Source organism: Chroicocephalus ridibundus, chromosome 1 (assembly GCF_963924245.1).
Source record: "Chroicocephalus ridibundus chromosome 1, bChrRid1.1, whole genome shotgun sequence".
Classification (NCBI taxonomy): domain Eukaryota; kingdom Metazoa; phylum Chordata; class Aves; order Charadriiformes; family Laridae; genus Chroicocephalus; species Chroicocephalus ridibundus.
In genome coordinates this window covers 72,866,139-72,887,164 of record NC_086284.1, presented here as the reverse complement: position 1 = coordinate 72,887,164, position 21,026 = coordinate 72,866,139, and the positions used below count along the sequence as shown (strand labels likewise).

General features: G+C 41.0%; 1 protein-coding gene across 2 annotated transcripts; it reads right to left on the bottom strand.

The window, feature by feature from the left end:
• Nucleotides 1-631: 631 nt before the first annotated feature.
• Nucleotides 632-20,200, bottom strand: RNF149 (ring finger protein 149). 2 transcript variants are annotated; one of them, XM_063339401.1, is made up of 8 exons: nucleotides 19,536-20,200; nucleotides 11,569-11,819; nucleotides 7,976-8,044; nucleotides 5,002-5,084; nucleotides 4,426-4,522; nucleotides 3,866-3,895; nucleotides 1,481-1,676; nucleotides 632-1,107 (listed from the first exon to the last, which is right to left on the bottom strand). In XM_063339401.1, exons 1-8 carry the CDS (start codon nucleotides 19,996-19,998, stop codon nucleotides 1,049-1,051), a joined length of 1,248 nt encoding a protein of 415 aa, XP_063195471.1. In that variant the 5' UTR covers nucleotides 19,999-20,200; the 3' UTR covers nucleotides 632-1,048. The 2 variants fall into 2 exon arrangements, with proteins under 2 accessions (XP_063195471.1, XP_063195480.1); XM_063339410.1 differs by lacking the exon at nucleotides 3,866-3,895.
• Between the last annotated feature and the right edge of the window lie 826 nt (nucleotides 20,201-21,026).

Here is a 21,026-nt window from a genome sequence, read left to right as displayed (position 1 = left end):
AGTGTTTTGCTATAAGGCACAATACTGCTAATCTAAAAGAAAGGAATAAAAGCTAACGGCAAACCCAGTCAAAACTCCTAGTGTGGAATATCCAAGAGAAGAATTCCAGCATCTCTACGCAAAGGAAAAGAAAAAAAACAAAACAAAATCAAGTTTTGTAGATCCTAAGAAACAGTTTCAATTTGTACATAACGAAGTGGGACAGGATGGGAGCAGGAGTAAGAAGGAATTAAGTAAATTCTTATAAATAGACTAATAAATATATTTTAGCCATAATTAGCCCTTTACCTCTGTTCTACTGAGTTGAAGATTGAAAGAGGTTACCAGTGTGCATATACCTAAATAAGTCTACATGCTCAGCACGTGAAGACCACCCAGCACAACCTATTACTGCCAAATTCAGTATAAAAGCGCGCAAAATGGAGAAAGTCTCCGTTTCTCTCAGCATCCACTCCGAGTAGAACACATTACAAGATCAAATTAGCATTTGTTACATGTAAGGAAAGTTGCAACTAGCAATTTTTTTTTCCATCACAAGAAAGGATATGCAACATATCCATGAAGTCATTTGATTCCTTCAAGGTTAGATTACGTCTTTTCTAAGAATATCCACCTCCACTTACAACAGATCAGAACTTTCAGAACATTTTAATAGTTGTAGTCTTGTAAGTGTTCTCCATGTGTACATACTGAATGTAAATAGTGCACCCAAAATATTTATCCGTTAGACCTTCTACATTGTTTTCACTGCCTAGTCTTCATCTTTGTTACAGCCCTCTGGAACACAATGACATTGTAACAATGCTTACAGAAAAAGGGTTATTGCATCTTTTTTTTAGGATGAGACATCCAGAGGAGATTTTATAAAATCCTCCTGTATACAAAATTCTTAGTTATTAGCCCTTTTGGAACACCAGCTAGAAAAGTTTGAAAGGTAAAATAATTTACATTGTTATTTTTTTCCATTAACTAGACAAAAGTCCATACTAATTAAATAAAAAATAATAATTCTTCAACAGTCTATTCAAGGTATCTTCCATGAAGCAGTTCAGTGGGAATTTCCATTAGATAGATGTTCTCCATGACGGTTATTACTGACATCCACATCTAGAAGCCAGGAATTAGAAGAAGAATTGCTTGTTGATTTACCATTTTAATACATTTTATCCATTACATTAATCCAAACTCTGGCAACAAAATTAATATTTATATATACTTAGGGTTCTCAAGATTTTTCTGTGTAAATAATCCTCCTAAAATGCTGTTTATATCCTTTTTTTTTCTCCCCCCTCAAGACCAATTTTCTCCAGCTCAACAGAATTCTCTCAAAATCTAACTGTTTGTATTTTCTGAATATCAGAATTAAGTCACACCACTCAGTCTGCTCTGCAGTGCAATACTAACACTACAAAGAATGGCTTCTTCTAATGCCTCGAATGGCGTAAAGGATTGTCAAGTGACAAACTAAGTCATTACTCACCAAGCAATGCTGTGGTTTCACCTGCGTCCTCTTTTAAACTGGTACATTGCAATACAGATTCATTAGTGGAAGAAGCTGACAATTCGCTTACTTCATTTCTGTCATCATCCTGTAAAGCAATACTCAGACTTCCGACTGAAACACTGCCACTTATTGATTCAGGTATTGGAACTTCAAGTACATCTTCAGGGTCCCCCTTCAAAATTAAATATATTTAATTGACACTTTTGCCTACCATTAGGCATCAACATTCCTCCATGTTACCAGTTTGTAACCTCACCTTATTGGAAAGAAGACCTTTTTTTGCCTATTATACATGTGTTCATGGGTACAGTGTTGAGCAGTGCCCGCTTTCAATGTTCTTGTCTGACTGCACAGAAACAGAGCCAAGCAAAAGAAAAGCCGCTTTTTCAAAGCCACCCCAAAGCCAAGAGCAGCAACAGGAGGAGTGAACCCAGCCAGCCTTTTGGATGGATGGAATATTTCAGCAGCAACAGTATTGTTGCAGGCTGATTAAGAGCAGGCTCAGCACATACAGAGCCTTCAACTGAGCAAATCTATTGATCCTTTATGAGTTTGTGGAAGCCTCTGTTTTTTCATGATAGTAGTTGGGCAAGCTTAGACTTTTTTTTTTTTTAACTTGGGTGAGCAAATATTTGACATGAGAACAAACTTCCCTCCTCCTCTATCTCCAGCCCAACTTTAAGTCTGTTCCAAAAACGCAAATATGCTGGCTTGTCACTTTGCAGGAACACACCACCTGCAGCACAGGCAAAGGAATTTATGTCACCTATTGTATAGCATGAGCTATTTCTGATCCATCCTGAAAGTTAATTTGAAGTCCTACATGCACAATTCTGTTCCTAAAATTAAACAGACTACCTTCACTAAGCCATTGCCATTGATATCCTGACAGTATTTATACATAAGCAAGTATACTGTGGTACAAGTAGCTATTTTGTGGGCTTCATAATGAGTATTTTTCCCCTCCTCAAACAATTAGCAAAGGGCCATCTTAAGAAATTCTAAGCCGATTCTTTCTCTAGCACCAAAGCAGCATATTTCAAAATGTACTGAATATTAATAAGCTATAGAACTGCTACAATTGAATGCAAGTTAAGACACATGTGATATTAATCTCTACATGTGTGGGCAGGGGGCATTAGTGATCTTGGTTTCCAAAACTTAGGCAGTTAAATAAGTACTGAAACTACAAGATTCAACAACGCTCTACTGACAGTCAGACATGCTGAACTGCAGTTGTTTTTCCTGGAAGAAACAGCATAATGCAGAACTAGACCATCACTGAAAAACTCTTTACAAAACAAAAGCCAGGTAATAGGACTCCTTTGCACTTCAAGCCTTGAAAAATATTGATGCATCTGAAGCATTTGTTTTCCATAGAACTGAACTGAGCCTTCAGCCTCTTTGCAGAAGGTTTAGTAGATTTCTGTAATACAGCTGCACGTTCTTGTCTGCAGTTATGTCACTCAGCAAGCACACTGCTCAAAGAAGCTGCCCTGCTCTTCGCGCTTTTTCTCCTCTTACATCAGTAAAAAATTCACACAATCACTCTACGAACTAAATTGGGCAACCTGGATCAGGCTGCAAACTAAGCCAGAAAAAAAAAAAAAACAAACACACACCACTGAATGATTTCCCACATTAGCAGCTTCAGTAGTACTTGAATGATTGATGCATGAGCAAGACACATTTCTCCCATTCCATCAGAAAAAAGAACTGGGCTTCTGTATTTAATATAATCCCATTCAACCTGCTTTCCAACATTCATTTTGCCTCACAAGCAGAGGAGGTATTACTCCTCCTGGTTACGCTTGGCATCAGTATCCTCTGCAACAGCACGAGCTCAGGGAATAGAAGTGTTTTGAAGGTTCTAGCATTTCAGTTTTCAGACCGTATACAAAAGGATATATCCTTTTGCACGTAACACAAGTTACATCAACTCCAAAAAATTGGAAGTGCGCAAAAAATAAGCTGCTAGCATAACAATATTACAGTAATAATAGCTATTTCACATGATAAAAAGATTGCAATTCTTGGGTAATGTCTGACTTAATACACAGAAGCACCACAACCTGGTGTGTATATATATATATATATCACATAGCAAGAGTATTGTCACCTTTGACAAAACCAAAAAAAATTCATAAAAATCTTCCATAGGTCTGGTAAGTCTCTGACATGAAATAAGAGGAAAGCTAGTTCAAAATGCAGACCTAGTCTATGAAAGGAAGGTCCCTGAAACCAAGGAGCACTCCTATTTTCCAAAGATCTCTGGTACATCGGTAGAAGAGAAGTACATTCATGCCTATGGCATTTTAGTGGAACTCAAGACTATTTATCAACAGTGACCAAGTAACCTACCGCATGTGTCTTCATCTCTCTTTTCTGGTGCTGTCAGAAAGAAATGAGAGCACATCATTTTCTCTACTTAACCAATCTCTGGTGAATGTCTTTAGGAAGGTTCTAAGTACTGGCTTGCTTACAGGGATAAAACACTGAGAGCATATGTGGAAGTACACAAACACTCAAGATTAAAAAAAGACCTATAGTTTCTTCCTTTGAATCGCAGTTCTCAACAAGACCAAATATATGCTCTAAATCTACTGAATTAAGTTATGTTTTTGCAGCTTGGGCAAATTGCACCTCTGCTTCAATTTCCTTACTATCATCAGCTGGAAACAGAAAAAATTGGTTATCACAGAAGAGTACACAGAGGATTCATAAGCTGGTTGATACACTGTTTAAGCTCTTACCCATAAGATTCCCTTATTTTTCTGGTTCTCACTCAACTACCCTTGCATCTTTGCCCAGCTTCTTCAGCCTCATCAAGTAACAACTGTTCTCATTCTGAACAGCTACATGAAGTCTTGCCTCCTGCACTGTATTTCTACCTGGAAGATTAAAGCAAGTGTGCAACATACCCAGTATCCCAAAGCTTTGATAACGTCTAGTTTACACATTGGACAAGTTCGGTGGTCCAAAAGCCAAGGGTCAATGCACGTTCTATGGAAGATGTGCCTAAGGAAAAGAAACGCCCTTTAGAACTTATCATGAAGGTCACACACCTCTCCTTCAAACGATGTGCAAATTACTACAATAAGAAAAATAAACCCATTCCTTCATAACCTTGACAGTTAGGTACTGCTTGATTTACTAGGACAGACATAGCTCTGGAATGATCTTCTTTCATGCTAGCTTTCTGAAATAAGATATGTCACTAACCACAAGGACATCACACAGCTACCAGTTCAACAGTATACAGTTCTAACTTAATATTAAGAAAGCTCTGCTTCACTCCTATACTTCTCCCCGTTGCTCCTTTATCCCCACACAGATATGAAGTGCTACGTGATCTCCCAGTGCCCTCCAACATGTAACAGGGGATACAAACAAGCTTCAGTTCTGCCAACAGAGTTTCAGAAGAGTTTCCAGAAAGGTCATCACACGTTTCTTAGGGAAAACACGCTAAAGAAGAAAGAATAATTACGGCAACTTACTTGCATGGCAGAATTCGAACCGTGTCTTTCAGTTTATAGTTCTCAATGCACACAGCACAGTTTTCCACATCAACATCTAAACCCTAAAGATGACAACACATTTAAATGCATTACATCCATATTTCATTACAGAACAAGCCTTGTGTAATAGCTAGCTTCACAGTATGTAAAATGTACAAGAAGGTTTAGCAAATAAAAACCATCTTCCTCATTTAATTCAAGCTTCCACCAAGAGGTGATTCAAACAAGTAATACCAAACATTAAAAGCAGACAAACTCAGATTTTCTAATTTAAATAGTGATACATGGTACCTGAAGTAATTTTTTAAGTCTCAAACATTGGCTTTGTTCATGGGAGCAAATTAAAATTTCAATTTGAAGTAACTACAAAACAAAGAAATCTTAAAAGATGTCAGCTTAGATGAAAGCGCACGATCTCATTCTTAACTGATAGTCACAAGGACTTGCAAGTGCTTAAGCAGGACGAGATTCTGGGATTGAATACTGCAAGCTTCTTCCCAACTTTTTTTTCCTTTTTTTTCTACTATATCCTAGCAGATATCCCTTGGTAGCTAGAAAAGAACTGAAGTATGCCATTTGAGTTTGTGTTTAAAACTTCTCTCGAAGCTCACACCAGGGAGACAGTCAAAACACAGTATTTCCCCACCTCAATTTATTTCTTTCCAAGGGTTAAAATATTTTTCCTAACAGGTCTTACTGCCTTTTTGAAGCCATGCTTATAGTTGCAATGCAAATATGATGGATATCTCCAAATACAAGAGAAATAATTCAATGTTAATTGGGTTGTATAAAATGTAACTCTTAGAAGAACAGACAGTGGGTTAGCTTCTTCCCTTTCATCCCCCACAAAATAAGTACTTTGTATTTTACTGCTTACTGAAGCACTTGAATTTCATTATCACAAACGCTCCAATGAATTAATATTGCAAGTAAACTTTCAAGTTAAAGGCAAGTTTTACCCTCCTTCGCATGCTATCAGTATGCATAATTGATGCCTTAAATTCCCAAGTAAATCAATTTAAGACTGTTTTTTCACGTGAGCAAAGTTAAGACAAGTATTTATTCTATAACAAATATTTTTTTTGTTCTGTACAAGAGGTAAAGTCCAAGCATACCATATGTAGCACATACAAATGAGTGTCCATTTTACAATAATCCCATAAGCTTCTCAGGAAAGATCTACATGATAGGAAATACACTTTTAAAATATTGACCCATTTTTAGTTAAATACCTCAAACCCAAGTAAAGTGATAACAAAAGAGCGTACTGTGTCACAATAAAAGAAATATACTGTTTTAGTCATAATGGCTGAAAGGAAATATTTAAAGAAAAAGATGCACATTTACAGAGTAGACGGGACTGTATTTCCAGATAAATTTACATTAGTTCATGAGAGTACCTCTGCATCATTAAGTTACATAAATTAGAAGACGTGATTTACCAAGTAGAAAACCTCTATTTTAATAGAGATATTTTAATCTAATCTCATTCTACTTTGATTAATTAACATGGCATTCACAGTTACAACCAGCATACTACATAACTTAATTAACTTCCCCCATTTTATTTATTTTAGTCAAGGGTATATTATTGATAGGAAGCAAACCACTTGCTACACTGCAAAAACTTATAATACAAATCCTCGTTAGAGGTTTACTCAACATCAACTTAAAAAGCAGTTAAGAGCTTCCTCGTGGTTCTCACCATAGGTTTCATCATGGCCCTTTTACATTCATTTCTTCCTATGCTGAGGTTACGCTTTGATACTGTTTTACACAAGTTTTGGTTCAATTCCATCTTTCTTGATCTCCGATCTCACCATTGTATGAACAGATGTATGAACATCCTTCTGTTCACAGCTTGAAACAGATTACTTTGATGAAATTTAGAATATAATTAAAAGTAGCAAATACTCCTAAAATGCTACTTAAACATGCTGAATGCATAAGAGGAAAAGAGGCAAGTTCAAAGACAGTTGAGTTTTTTTTTAATTTCAAAACTGATTTACTAAGTGAAGGACATATTCTCTGGAGCATGTGATCTAGCTGAAGAGCTCCTGTTGAACCACAGCTTTTAAAGTTCTTACTCAAAAATGTCCTTTATCACCTTAGTTTTAGTCAAGAATAACAAAAAAAATCCTTGTTTGTCATCTCTAAGCAAGTAAGTCCTTAAGTAAAAAGTAATCAAATAAGACAAATAAGGGTGAGAAAAATGTCTATGTAGTAGCAGAAGTCTAGTCATAAACTAATTCAGCATCTAGGATCAGAGCTGCCTGAAACTCCAACTAAAATAATATTTTCTTTCAAAACCTTGGCTTTTCCTACGTCAGTTATTCTAATACAGCTATGAGCTTAGGCCGTATGCTGTCAAAGCTACCTTTTGAAAGCTGTTTAATTTTTAGAATAGATTTGTTTTAATACATAGAAATGTACTCCTAAAAAATTTATGCTTCAATTAAGTCTATACAGTTCCTTAATGTTTTGTATGTCAACAGATGAAACAAGTGTTTCATTTTTCAAAGCTTTTTAGATTTCTAAGGCCTTCTGATCAATAAAAAGATGAATGTTCTTTTAAGAAAACAAAACATTACATCAGCTGTAAGAACTGTGCAATCAATAGGTCCTAGGAAGTATTTTGCAATCCGCTTGTTGATGTTTTCAAGTGCTGATAAGGTTGTTAGTGTTTCCTCATCCTTACAATATCAGCCCTGTAGTCTCCTGCAACATTCTGTTCAACCAGGTATTACTTGCAACAAAACAGCCTCACATTTCATAAGTAGTTCAAATTTGACTCTTCAATTTTAAACTTGGCCTTCTAAGCAAAGCTGCTAAAACGAGCCTAAAACTGTAAGAGCCCCACTGCAATTACATTGTGAGAATTTTAGTTTAAATTCTATAAAGACATTATAACAGGTTTTAAATCATACAGCAATAACCAGAGCCACTGAATTACCTTTTCTCCACGTTTCACAGTATGCAGCTGAAGCTGGCTGATTGCTTTCTTGGTTTCTTTCCTATGTCCCTTGAATAAAGATTTTAAGTATTAGTGCACAAGTTAGTTTGAAGAGTTACAATTCAAAGCTTTTAAATACTTTCCGTGTGGATTAGTAAATCTTCTGAATGCATTTAAAGATTCATTTCTGGCTAGCTAATTCATTTACATGAATCCATCAGATGTTGAAGAACTGCAAGTCTGGTATTCTTCGGACGCAGTAGCAAGTATTAGCTGTAAGTGTAGCGCTCTTACAACAAACTCAACTAGTACAGAACTACATGGCCCAAGCTGACATACGTAGCCTCGTACCATAACTGCTTGCATTAAGGGCCATCCTGCACAGGTAAATTGACACTAATTTTGGCTTTAGAGGCATCAGAGCTGAAACAACAGCCATATAACCAGACCTTCTAGTCAGGCAAGCCCATGAGCAAGCACACGGTAGGTTTTGCACAAGCTTGAGAGAAGGTGGAATCCTGCTGAGCAGCCTACAGCTGGCCACCAGGTCAAAAGGCTGCTTGTAGCTATTAATGCCTCCCCTCAGTTCGGCACTGTCTCGGCACATTATACAAAGCTTTGCACTGAAAGGACACATTATGCAAAGGAGATGACAAGAAAGGCTTAACAGACATGAGACACCATACTGGACTTCTATACAGTAACAGTCCTAATTATGCTTAGAGAGGGAAGCAAGAAAAGAAAGCAGTACTGTATTCCAAGACAAAGTGCTAGCTACTGCTGGAAACTGAGAAACTAAGCACTCCCAATTAACAGATGTTGATCTGCCTAGCAGCAGCCCTCACTGATAAAATACCATAAAGGAATCCAGAAAAAACGCAATGGCAGCTTTTCTCTGTAATGGTAATTACAGTGACTCACAGCATTTTACAAACTTATAGTATTGACAATGGGGATTTTTTTTTATTATTATTTTTTTACGGTGTTAGAAAGAATTAGTCTGAAAGTTCTCTCAGAAACAAACGGACAACCAGCAGCAGTCTATTCCACCTTCTGATCAGCTCAGGGTTGTCTGCACAGTCCTTTAATCTTCAATATCAAGGAGGTCTTCCAAAGATTTACCGCTAAACTGATGTTAGAATAAATCTTATCATACCCATCTTCACCTTCTATTACCAGCTGCGCACAGTAACTTGCTGTGAAGCACGGCATACTTAACTCCCGAGTTTTAATTATACTGGAGTCAATAAGCCAAGCAAAATAACATTTGGGCTAGAAAAGTGGCTTTTTGTTTCCAAAATTCTTTTAAGACACCTAATGATATTTCTTGACCAAGATATTCACAACATCTTCAAACTTTGAATAGTTTTATCATTTTTTGTTTTCATTGGCCATTTCAAAAGGAGAATTGAGAAAAGTGGTATAACCTCCAATGCTACACAATTTCATTTAAGAAGCACTTAGACGACAAACCCAATCACAAAATCTGTTAAGAGTTTGTGGTGCATACTTCTGGGAAACATCACATTCAACCTAAAAAAACATCTTAAAACTACTTACAAAGAATTTGAATTTCTCTTAGCATTAACTATCCTAATGCCAACATAACAGGAAGAAGCAACTTTCTTCTCAACCGTTACAATATAGAAACACACCCCTTTTTCTATAAATCCTTCTCCAAAGTTCTGTTTTTTTGAAAGTATTCTCAGAACGTAAGTTCTGAGACTTAAAGCTTAGTAAAAATAAGATTCTAGGGAACCAACATTTCAAGCAGACTGGCAAGTTTAACCGATACAAAAGTCCCATGTGTTATCCTGTTACTGAAAAGAGAAATTGTTTTCCTAGAAGAGTCCTTAAGTCCTAATCAGAGCTCAGACTCCTGAAGGCAAACAAAAATTCCCTTCCCTCCCCCCTCAAACGTAGAATCTACATGTTTAAACAGAAGGCAGGGGAAGTCCACGTGATAAGCAGTCATTTGAAACTTTTTTTTTCCGGAACTGAGCATAAAAAAATGAGAGAACTGCTTGCAAAGAAAAACAAGTGCAATTTTCTTTCACTGTTAGTAGAGAACTGTGGTAGAACTGCTCATGACCATGTGCGCTAGTTTTGGCTGGGATAGAATTAATTTTCTTGGTAGTAGCTAATATGGGGCTGTGTTTTGGATTTATGCTGGAAACAGTGTTGATAATACAGGGATGTTTTTGTTACTGCTGAGCAGTGCTTACACAGAGTCAAGGCCTTTTTTCCTCCTCAGCCCACCTCACCAGCAAGCAGGCTGGGGGTGCACAAGAAGTCGGAGGGAACACAGCCAGGACAGCTGATCCCAACTGAACAAAGGGATATTCCATGCCATCTGATGTCACACTCAATATATAAAGGTTGGGGAAGAAGAAAGAAGGGGGGGACATTTGGAGTGATGGCATCTGTCTTCCCAAGTAACTGTTATGCATGTATCTCTTTCCTGGGGATGGCTGAACACCTGCCTGCCCATGGGAACCAGGGAATTAATTCCTTGGTTTGCTTTGCTTGCGTGCGCAGCTTTTGCTCTACCTATTAAACTGCCTTTACCTCAACCCACAATTTTTCTCACTTTTACTCTTCTGATTCTTTCCCCCATCCCACCAGGGGGCACTGAGTGAGCAAGCGGCTGCATGGTGGTTAGCTACCAGCTGGGGCTAAACCACTATGCCATGAAAGAAACTTAACCTATTTTTAAGAGCTGAAAAGCACAGGGAAGCACCATCCTAAGATATTTTAAAAGCTCAGCTGGACTAGGTCCTCAACAACTCCATGTAAGCTGCTATCTTGAGTGCAGGGGTTTGAACTAGATAGCCTCCAGATGTCCCTTCCAACCTAAATTATTCTATGAAGTACTTCCCCTCAGGGGAAAAAAAATAAAGCTGACTTTTTTTTAACATATCAAAGAAGAACAGGGATTTGGAAGGGGCAAATTAAGGAGCAAAGTTATTCCTTCCTGATCTTCCCAGTACTCCCACCACTCTCAGTACTTCAGGTAGTCCAAAACAGCTGAATCACACCACACATGCTCCTTCTAGTCTGCTGCCATTCAGTATTCTACAGTGGAGTAGTAGGATTACAAGTATCAAAAGCAGGTTTTTTAAAGCAAAAGTTTAAATGAAAGTTTTAGCCCTAATTACTTGTGGGTCTTGAGGAAAAAAGCATATTACCACAGTACCTCTCCATTAGAAAAAAAAAGATCTGGTTAGGGAAATTAGTACTTTCAGAACAAAAATTACTGAAGAAGGAAAATTATTTTTAATGTCAAAAGGAAGGAAGTTAAGTTAGGTGACAAATCACACAAGAAGCTGCCTTTACTCAGTTGTTGACAAGTGGCTATATATATTTCCTACTACTTCATATAAGTATCTAGTAATTACTACTAGCCAAACTTGCGATACCAATTAGCACACTGCTCATTAGCCTCACTAACCATTACTGAGTAACATTCACAGATGATAAAGTAGCAAGAAGGCACAGATCTTCAAGAGTGCTTCAATAAACAAGCAAAGTTAGGCAACCGATTTGACATGAGAAGATGGTAAAGACTCCAAAGCATCATCATCTCCAATTACCTGGCTTCCAAACTGTGACCCTGTATACAGGAAACGTTGTATATAGTAAAATATGAGCCAAGCAAGTGATATAATCATCATGGTGATGAAGGCGATGGCCACAAACACAACCGACTGACCACTAATATATTCCTGCACGTGTCGCGTGCCAACAACAATAGTCATTTTTACTGGAATCCCTCTTCGTACTGGCTCCAATATCTCTATTCCTTTTGGATAGCCAACCATTATCACCACTGTATTTCCTGTTCCTGTTAGAGGGGGAAAAAGAAAAAAAAGTCAGTCACCACAGTAAAAATTTAGGCATTCTGGCTTGAGTGTAATTGGGGCCTCTTCAGTTAAGATAAGTGAGCAAAGTTATAGGAAAACCTCAGAGTTTTTTTCAGGCATAGCAGACTTGATATGAAGTTTACTAGTAAAGAACCCTCTATTTACTTTACAAAACTCTCAAACACAAGACAAACTTCAGCAGATGCACCTTTATTGTTCAAGGGCCCATACTCCTCATTCCACAGAGTGAGGTGGGATGTGGATGCCGTGGAAAGGAAAAAAAAACCAAACCCACACAAAACAGGCAAGTTATACACATCTCATCTTGAAGTTGCGTGAGTTCTAACATGCAAGTCCGGCACAGCTGGTCTTTCATTTGTTAGTGTGGGTATTTTAGCTGCAGCTGGAAACAGTATGTGAATACCACAAAGAGAGACACATTCAATTAAGTTTGAATCTGAATTCATAGCACAATTACATTGGAGAAGTGAACAAAAAGGAAAAAAGATTCAGATATTTAATATCGAATTATATTAAACATTGAAATACCTAAAGACTCCTCAATACTAAATATTCAAAATGTAATGAGACTTCACAACAAGGACTTGTCAAGAAATACTCTGTGACTCTTTTGGGAGCATGGAACCAAAGGATTTTTCTATTCTATTAGAACTCAAGAGCCCTCAATCCACATGAAAAAGCACCTAATTCCAAAAAAAACTTTAAGCACCTTACTGCACCAAAAATGATAAGATACTGTCAAGACCAACTTGCAGAAACCACAGATCCTCTGCGACTAGATTTTTACTCCATTTTGTCTAGAAGCATCTCCAGTATTGTCTCAGAAATATCTAACCTAAGTATTACAAAATAAATTACAAACAAATGTCACCTTTTCGCTGGTCTATGCTATGTTTATTGGAATAGTTCTTACTTTGTGTGTACCAACACTGCTATACACCCTTGATAAGTCATGGCTTTATAGCTTGCTTTGCATTCCTACAAAAAAATGAGAGAAAGAAAAAAGTGAAAAAGACAAGAAGTGAAACTAAGCTTGAGTCAGAGAGAAAGTAGAAGAAAGAAGAGAGGGGTTTTCCTAGCTGGAAAGCTACAGCTGTCATGTCACAGCTACCTTTTTAGATTCACAAGATTACCTACCTGCAACAAGACCTCCCACTGAAGACCTAAAGCCTTTTTGCCTCCCAGCTGTGTTAGATTCACTACTGAGAAGCTATGTCAACAGAAACAGTTGCCTAATTTATAACATTACCTCAAGTGGGGATTTTCAAAACTCAAAGCAGCATTCTGGACTCACCCACCTCTCTGCCTACTAAGACAAAGAGTTATTTTGCATGAAATATTTAAAACAGACTCCTTTAGCTGAGTATGGTTCTGGCTGTGACATGTCATCAACCTGGTCACTCCACTACCATGGCAAGGGGAATGTGCAGAAGCTTCATTTCTGTACATAGCAGCTCCTCCCTCCATAAGGTGCAGACAGTCAGCTGTGGATGAAACACTAAAGGTTCCAGTTACTAGTTGAATAACCTTCCTGTCTCAGTGCCAGTTACCCTTTTTCAGCTTCACCTTATGCAACCATCCCACTTCTGGTCACCTACCGTAAGAACCATTACACCCGCCTGCCAGATCCAGGCCCAGCAAGAGAGGAGATTTCACAAACAGGGCTACCTTTCTGCAAGTTTTGAGGATGGTGCGGAGAGACAAAGAAGATGCTACCGGGGAAAGGCTCAACTCTCGCCTCCCCTCAGACAGTCCACTCGGCTCGTCAGCAGCACCCACCCAGCACGTATTGCCTTGCCTGGTGGGTGCATTAGGAGACACGAAGCAGCGAAGCTTAAGACCAACAGGACAAACCCACAAGCAACTTGGCTCCGCCAATTAGTCCTACTCACCAACAACGTGCCGATCCACATGATACCACAAGTCCAAGCACACTAAAAATTGGTTAATTAATATTATTGTCCTCTCTAAACCAGCATGAAAGCATTACCAGAGAGACTCAGGAATCTCGTAGAAAAGAGCGTGTGAAACACTCCTTGCTTTCTGACCCTGCACAACACCACCAGGAGTTAACAAGAAAAGAACGTAAGAAGGTAGGAATTTATCTCATATTGCTGAGAACTGTTATCAACATACCTGAATCATGAGATTAGGGCTTATGTCCTTAACCAACTGTAAGAGTTACAAAGGGGTGCCTACGGATGGCTAGTGAACACTATAGGAGTGCTGGAAAGATATATGTGGTTTCATTCAGGCTTGGGGAAGAAAAGAAAGTTTCAAGATTAGAGGCAGCTTGGATTTTACAATCAATAAAGGTTTCCTTCTCAATCCTGAAATCTGAGTCAGTTTAATCCTGCTCTCTAGTTCTCTGCATGATTTCTAACAAAGAAGTATTTAAAAACCCCACAACAATCAGTAATGCCTTTCTCGGTTTTATCACTAGCATGTCCAACTATCAGCCAGTTATTTCCTTGAAATGGCAGTCAGGATACTTTTGTGCAATGGCTGCTAGACACTGTGACACCTTCTCGTTTTAGAACTAACACAAGCACGCCATACATTTTTAAATAAGTGACCATTAAAAGCATTTTAACAGTTTTAAAGACTTGGTGATGAACCTGCCATTAAAAATACATGCAACCAAACACAACAGCCTTGAAGGTCATGAGACAGAAGAAGGGGAAGAAGAAAAAAAAAATTGCGATCCACTATTACAAAAGGAACAAGAGCAGTCTCAGAGAAGCAGTTGCCCTGAGCAGCCTGTAAGACTAAGGGCTTTAACTCATTCCTCACTAATTTTAGACTTCTGTTCTGAAACACATTATTCAGAGACTGAAATGCTGTTGAGTCATTCCATCAGCTTCTTCAACTGCAACACAACTCGGAGACCTCAAATCACACTTACAAAAGAACTCCAAGTGTCACATACACATAACTACTGAAAGCATGTTTTGTCGGCTTTACCTTTCTGTAACTTCCTAATTTTGCAGTAAATAACCACATTTTTACTCTCCTAGCGTAAACTTGTTTTCTTTTCTAGGTTTGAGTGATGCTTCAGTGGAATCAGATAGATTTGAAATTTGGTATGTGCTTTTTTGTTTTAACATTATCATCCAAATAAAGCAGTGAGAGCTGGCAGATCCTTAGGATACCTGGAAAGGAGGACAAATTTGAAACTCTGAAGATGAAGGTATGTTTCCTGACAATGTGCCAAGGTCAATTTTACTGCTAGTATTGCTAGTCTTCTCTTGAAAAAGGAAACCAACACTCTCCCAATGAGGAAAAGAAAAAAAAAAAGTAGCACAGATATAGATCTTGATTCCCAGCATCCCAAACTATCACTTTTATTCCCATTCATGTCTGCAGATAACAAAGATCATTTCCATCATTCGGAAACCAATTGCAGACACACTCTAGTTTTTGTCCTCATGAGAAACAGCAGAAAGCTCCCAGAGTTTGAGTACCTTGGTACTCAAATGTTTGAGGTCAGTCCTTAGATCTGTTTAAGCATAGGCACCCTACTAACATTGTCACAATTAACACTGGGTGTTCTTTTTAGCTCCTTGTCCAAATAAATGTCTCTGATCTTCACCAAATGCTTAACAGCACACTAGCCATCTGACAATAAGCTTTGTCTCGACCATCTACTCCAACCTCATCTCACCGAATCCCTGGTGTGCGTTGTGTTTTCACCTGCCCCAGGAAGGAGGATGCATATCCAGAAGACTCAAGTAGTCAAGCAATCGACACTGGCATACATTCCTCTTTCCATATGGGTTTCTAACATGTATGCCCTCCTACGTATAAAATAGGTATAAGCATTTTGAAGTTACTCCTGCTTCTTTAGAACAACATAGCAGCTCAACATCACACAGTCACTCTCTGAGTTAAGCAAGCCACTGATGTCAGTTCTGTCCTTTCAGCAGTACCAGAACCTTTCAGTAGAAAGCATCAGTAATACAGAAGTTATGCACCACTTGAGAATCCTAAGCAGTGCTGAAAGGAATGTAGCAAAGAGTTGAACTACATGCCAAAATAACCCTAACTCTGCTGCTCTGGAGCTGGCATGAACTTACAGAATCATGAGTATAAAGTCGTTCACATCTGTTTTGTTCAATATACCTGCATAAAAAACACATGACAGTGAATGAAAGAACTAGTTGGGTGTATTCTGGCAAAGCTGACCATTTTCTTTACACAAAGTCATACACTCAAGTCCCAAGCTTCCCTTAAACCCACAAGCCATACACAAAAGCTGCACTCCAGACCTATCTCAAACTATTGTAGCCAGTCCTCCTTCCTCCCTTCCCCCTGTGTGTCAAGCACAATCGTATTTTATTCCATAGTCTTCAAGGTACCAAATTTATGTTCTTATCAGGATCACCAAACCCTAGGTTGAGAAGGGATTCAGAGATGGCTGGATGCCCAACATGAAGTATAACATAAAAAAACCCAGAACCAGAAGACCCTTTTTTCTTCCCACTACAGTATACCCCTGCCTCCCCCTAATTTCTCAACCAGCACTGAGCCTCTAACTCTCCTTAGTCTGCTCTCCACAATACTCCACACCTTGCCTCTCCAGATTCTTCAAACTCCTCTCCAACCCACTCCCAGCTAATATTTACATACAATACTTATTTTGGTTTTGGAAAAAATGTGAAGCCTCTGTATTATATTAAGTTCACCACCACTATCAAAAATGAACAGCATTAAGACTACCTGCCATGCCTATATTCCTGTAAAACTAACGTTTGAGTTTATACTTTTCAGATTGAATAACTGATGTACAACTCCTTGAGTCATTTGGGTAAAATGAGTATCTTCCACTGGAAAAAACCTCCTCAGACACATGTGAAGTTGTTTTGCTATTTCTTCCCTCAAGAAGGGAAGTAAGTCATCCAGCATTTTGAACAACGTAATTCGGGCAGAGAGCAAAGGCTTGAAAAACATGAGACACACAGCAGAGTCATATTTGAAGAACCTTTTTTGGAAGGAGGGACAGGACTGCAAGGCTACAGATTCGAACTCTCAGCTCTCCTATTCCTGTTCCCTACTCACTGTACACACGAAGCTCACAAGGTACCCCTGAAAAGATAACTAAACTGCAGAGCATTTGGAATATTTGTCCTTTATCAAATGATTTGACACCAGCTAAAGCAAATCACTTCTTTGTCTAATCAAGAATCTCTCTTTTTACTTAAATTGGAGTATGTCTAAAAACACCAAAAAACCCCCCCCACCACCAACAGCACACATGCATCACATGCACACGTCAGAAAGTTCAAAGGCTAAGTTTTTCAGAAGGAGAATGAAAAGATGAAACTTTGAGATCAGAAAAGTTACCCGCTTATCACCCTCACGTAATTCAGGCTGCACCTCTATCAGCCATAACCATTGCTCCATCTCACATCATTTTCAGTGCCACTAATTGCAAATCCATTAAGTGGATGTTCCTTATGCGTGTAACTCCACTCCTTAGTTACAGCTCTGAAGACTTCCCAGAGTATTTATTCTTCCTCACAAAAACAGGGTTTGTTTCCTCATGTGTCAGTTCACAAATCCCTTCACAGGAATGGCAAACGGATCCTATAAAATACAGCTTTACCTTCCACGTTCTTCCTTGCCTGTCTTGCACGGACACCCACACACACACTTCAAAAAAAACAAGATTTAAAACTCTAATTCTTCCCTATATTACCAAAGTACACTGATAAATTTAAGTATTTACATGCCTAAAAGTTCTATCCATGAAACAAAGATTTGTGACCCCAGCAGAGCTAGTGATTATGTTGTGACATATTATTATATTCCTACCCCATCCAAATCACCCTGAGGTCGCCCCTACATTTACAAAGTTAATATAAATAAGTACAAATGTATTCTTGTATATATACTATACTAAATCACACCCTTTACATAGGCAGAGCTTTTATCAGCAACATTCTGTCAGTTAAAGAAGAAAAAAGCCAATGAGCAGTCAGGGAGCACTTTTCTTTATACCACTCATAGATGTAACTATACAAGCAAGTCCAAACCTGAGCATAAGCCCAAGAAGGTCTTCTGCAGCACAGAGATGACAGCAGAAAAGAGAAAATCATAAAAATTTCATAAAACAAGCAAGATGATAAAAGGAGGAAGAGATTCCACAAAGGAGCAAACAATGTTTATGAGAGGCTATGAGGGGGCATGGAAAGGACCATGGGAAAATTTCCACAAGGAAGAAAAAAATTTTGTACTGTTTGACCAATACAGAGTGACAGAAAGGAAAAAAAAAAAAAAATCTGTCAGCTGGTATGGAGAGAAGAATTATTACCCAAAGTACCTTAATTGCCACATGGGATCAAAATCAAAGGTACATCTTACCTAGCATCCCACCTCCGCTTTCACAGTGCATTATGAATGCAAGAGATGGGTCAGGCTCATCTACCCAAGCAGGCAACAGACTAAGAGGAACGGTAATCACACTTCCAACCTCCAGGTTGGTGCCACTTGGTATTACAAGAAGAGAGACTTGTTTTCCGCCCGATATATCATACGTGCTATGAAGCAACAGCTCCCTAACTGAGATTTTCAGCTCACTATATTAAAGAAAGTAAGTTTGTTTTCTTTAGAAATGCATTACAGTTCTACTTCAACCGAGTCCCTGGTCTTACCCTTCCTCATGATCAAGAACCTGGGCATTAACAAACTCATTGTACCAGGAACACGCGAAACACATTTGCACCATTTTTTACTTAAGTTTGCTTCAGAGGAGTATCCTCCTCTGAAGACCTTCCAGTTCCTCGAAGTCTACAAACAGATTTTATAGCAGGGTTTTGAAGGTTCCCCCTGCCCCCCCCCCGTCTTTGATTTAAGCAGTAGATGTTGTCATGCTCATAAAAACCCAGCAAGACTTCAGTGTCACAGCCCAAGCAGGAACTGCAGCGGCAGAACATCTCGGTTCTTATCTCGGTAAAAAATCACAGGTCCCTTCTGCAGGCTACAGACCATCGGCACGCTCAGACAAGCCAAGCCGACATCCTCTCCAGGCTTCGGTTCTCCTCCTGCATTCACAAGCCTTTAAGAATTACCTGATGCTTACACCTCTTCTCCCAGCCTTTACAGACCTGCGCAGGAGAGGACGATGAAGCTATTACAACAAAACCTGTACCGAAAGCTGCCTTCAAACAGCTACGGCCATGCTTCACAAGCACCAGAAGGCATCTTCGGGATACCTGGCACATTTCCCCACAGCCTGCGGAAAACGGCCTACCTGTCACCGCTGTAGCTGTTCTGCCGGGGGGGTAGAAAGGGAAAAGGTAGTTCTAAATGAAACCATAAACCCCGTGTCGTTGTCCTCCCCCCCCCCCCCCCGCCCAAAGCTTCCGACCGCAGCCTGTCACACGGCCGCCCGTCCCCGTGCCTTCACCGCATCTCCTCCCCGACACCCGGGCTGCGACTCGGAAGGCAGAAACCGGTCCCTGCGTTCACCAAGTGGGGTTTAAAAGGAAGAGGAAACAAAAACCCGGCTCTTTGCACCATTTTTACGGGGATTTCTGCCTCCCCCCCTCTCCCGCCATCCCCATCCCTCGCCGCGCTCCCGCCCCACCGAGGGGGACCGGCGCCAGACAAAGCCACCCCCCGCCCCCCCCGCCTTCGGTCCCCACACCTCCCAAGCCCCTTCCCCGCTCACCCACCGAGGTGGGACATGGAGACGGTGCTGTTGCCGAAGCGAGCTTCGTTGTAGATGACCACGGCGGCCGCCCGCTTCCGCGCCGCGTTGGTGACCTTGTCCTTGAAGGTGCAGCCGCCGCGGGCCACCAGGGCGATCCAGGGCGGCGGGTCGCCCTCGGGCGAGGGCCCGCGGCCGCCGGGCGGCAGCGGCACGTCGTAGTCGGTGTCGGCGGCGCAGCCTTCCATGTGGCGGGGGGAGGCGCCGCGGGGGATGCCCACCAGGCCCTGGGCGCTCTCCTTGGGCGAGCTGTCGCCGTAGCGGCCGCTCTCCGTGTTGCCGCGCACCGTGCGGTTGCTGAGGGGCTCCACGTAGGCCGTGCTCACCCACGCCGTGTACCACTCCAGGGCCCGCGCCCCCTCGCCCACCGGCCACCCCAGCGCCACCAGCGCCGCCGCCACCAGCGCCAGCCGGGCGCGACGCACCATGGCCCCGCCGCCGCCGCCACGCGGCCCGCCGACAACGGGAGCGGGAGGAGGAGGAAGAGGCCGCGCCGCCGCGCCTCAGCTCTGCCCCGCGCCGCGCAGGTAAACCCCCCCCTCCGCCACCGCGGCCGCCCCGCTGCCCGCCCCAGGCGGAGCCGGCCCGCCGCCGCGGCTAATGGCGAGGGGGAGGCCGGGCCGCCCCGCCCCGCCCGCCCGCGCGCGCAGGCGCGGCCCCGCCCCAGCGGAGGGGAAAGGGGGCGGGGCTCTAATTCTCCCCGCCCCCTCTCGCCGGCGGCCCCGCCCCGCGGGGAGCTGGGTTGGAAGGGGTGGGAAATGGTAAAAGGGTCAGGAACGCGTCCAAAAACAAACAAACAAAAATATGGAGAGAAATGTGTTGATGCGATTGGTAAAGGTACTGAATAAACACGATAATTTTATGGAGTTGTTTTCCGTTAATTAGAATTTTTTTTACATACCTCTTCTTAAATCATAGAATCACAGAACGGTTCGGGTTGGAAGGGACATTAAAGATCATCCAGTTCCAACCCCCTGCCCTGGGCAGGGACACCTCCCACTAGACCAGGCTGCTCAAAGCCCCATCCAGCCTGGCCTTGAACACTTCCAGGGATGGGGCAGCCACAACTTCCCTGGGCAACCTGTTTAAAACCTTACCTGTTTTTTCATACAAGACATCTGTACCTTCTTCCAGCTTCTGGAATGGATCGCTGATTTTCCCCGGCTGCCAGCCTTTTTGGAATGGTCTCAAACCCCCGTTTTCCCTTCAGAAGTCATAAAGAGTCGTGTGATCACACCTCATTAACCTATGCCGTCAAACAACCTCATCAAACTTGGGTAATGGCCTTTCCTTCCTAATCATGATTATGTGTTGCAGCTGCTGACACAAACGGGCTCTAGTAGAGCCTGGAATGGTTTGTGCATCACAAGGTGGCATCAGACAAAAGTCACGAGCTCGGAGAACTGCCCTACCCTGTGCTGGCACCAAGGCAAACACGCTCCCATTTCTGTTCAAA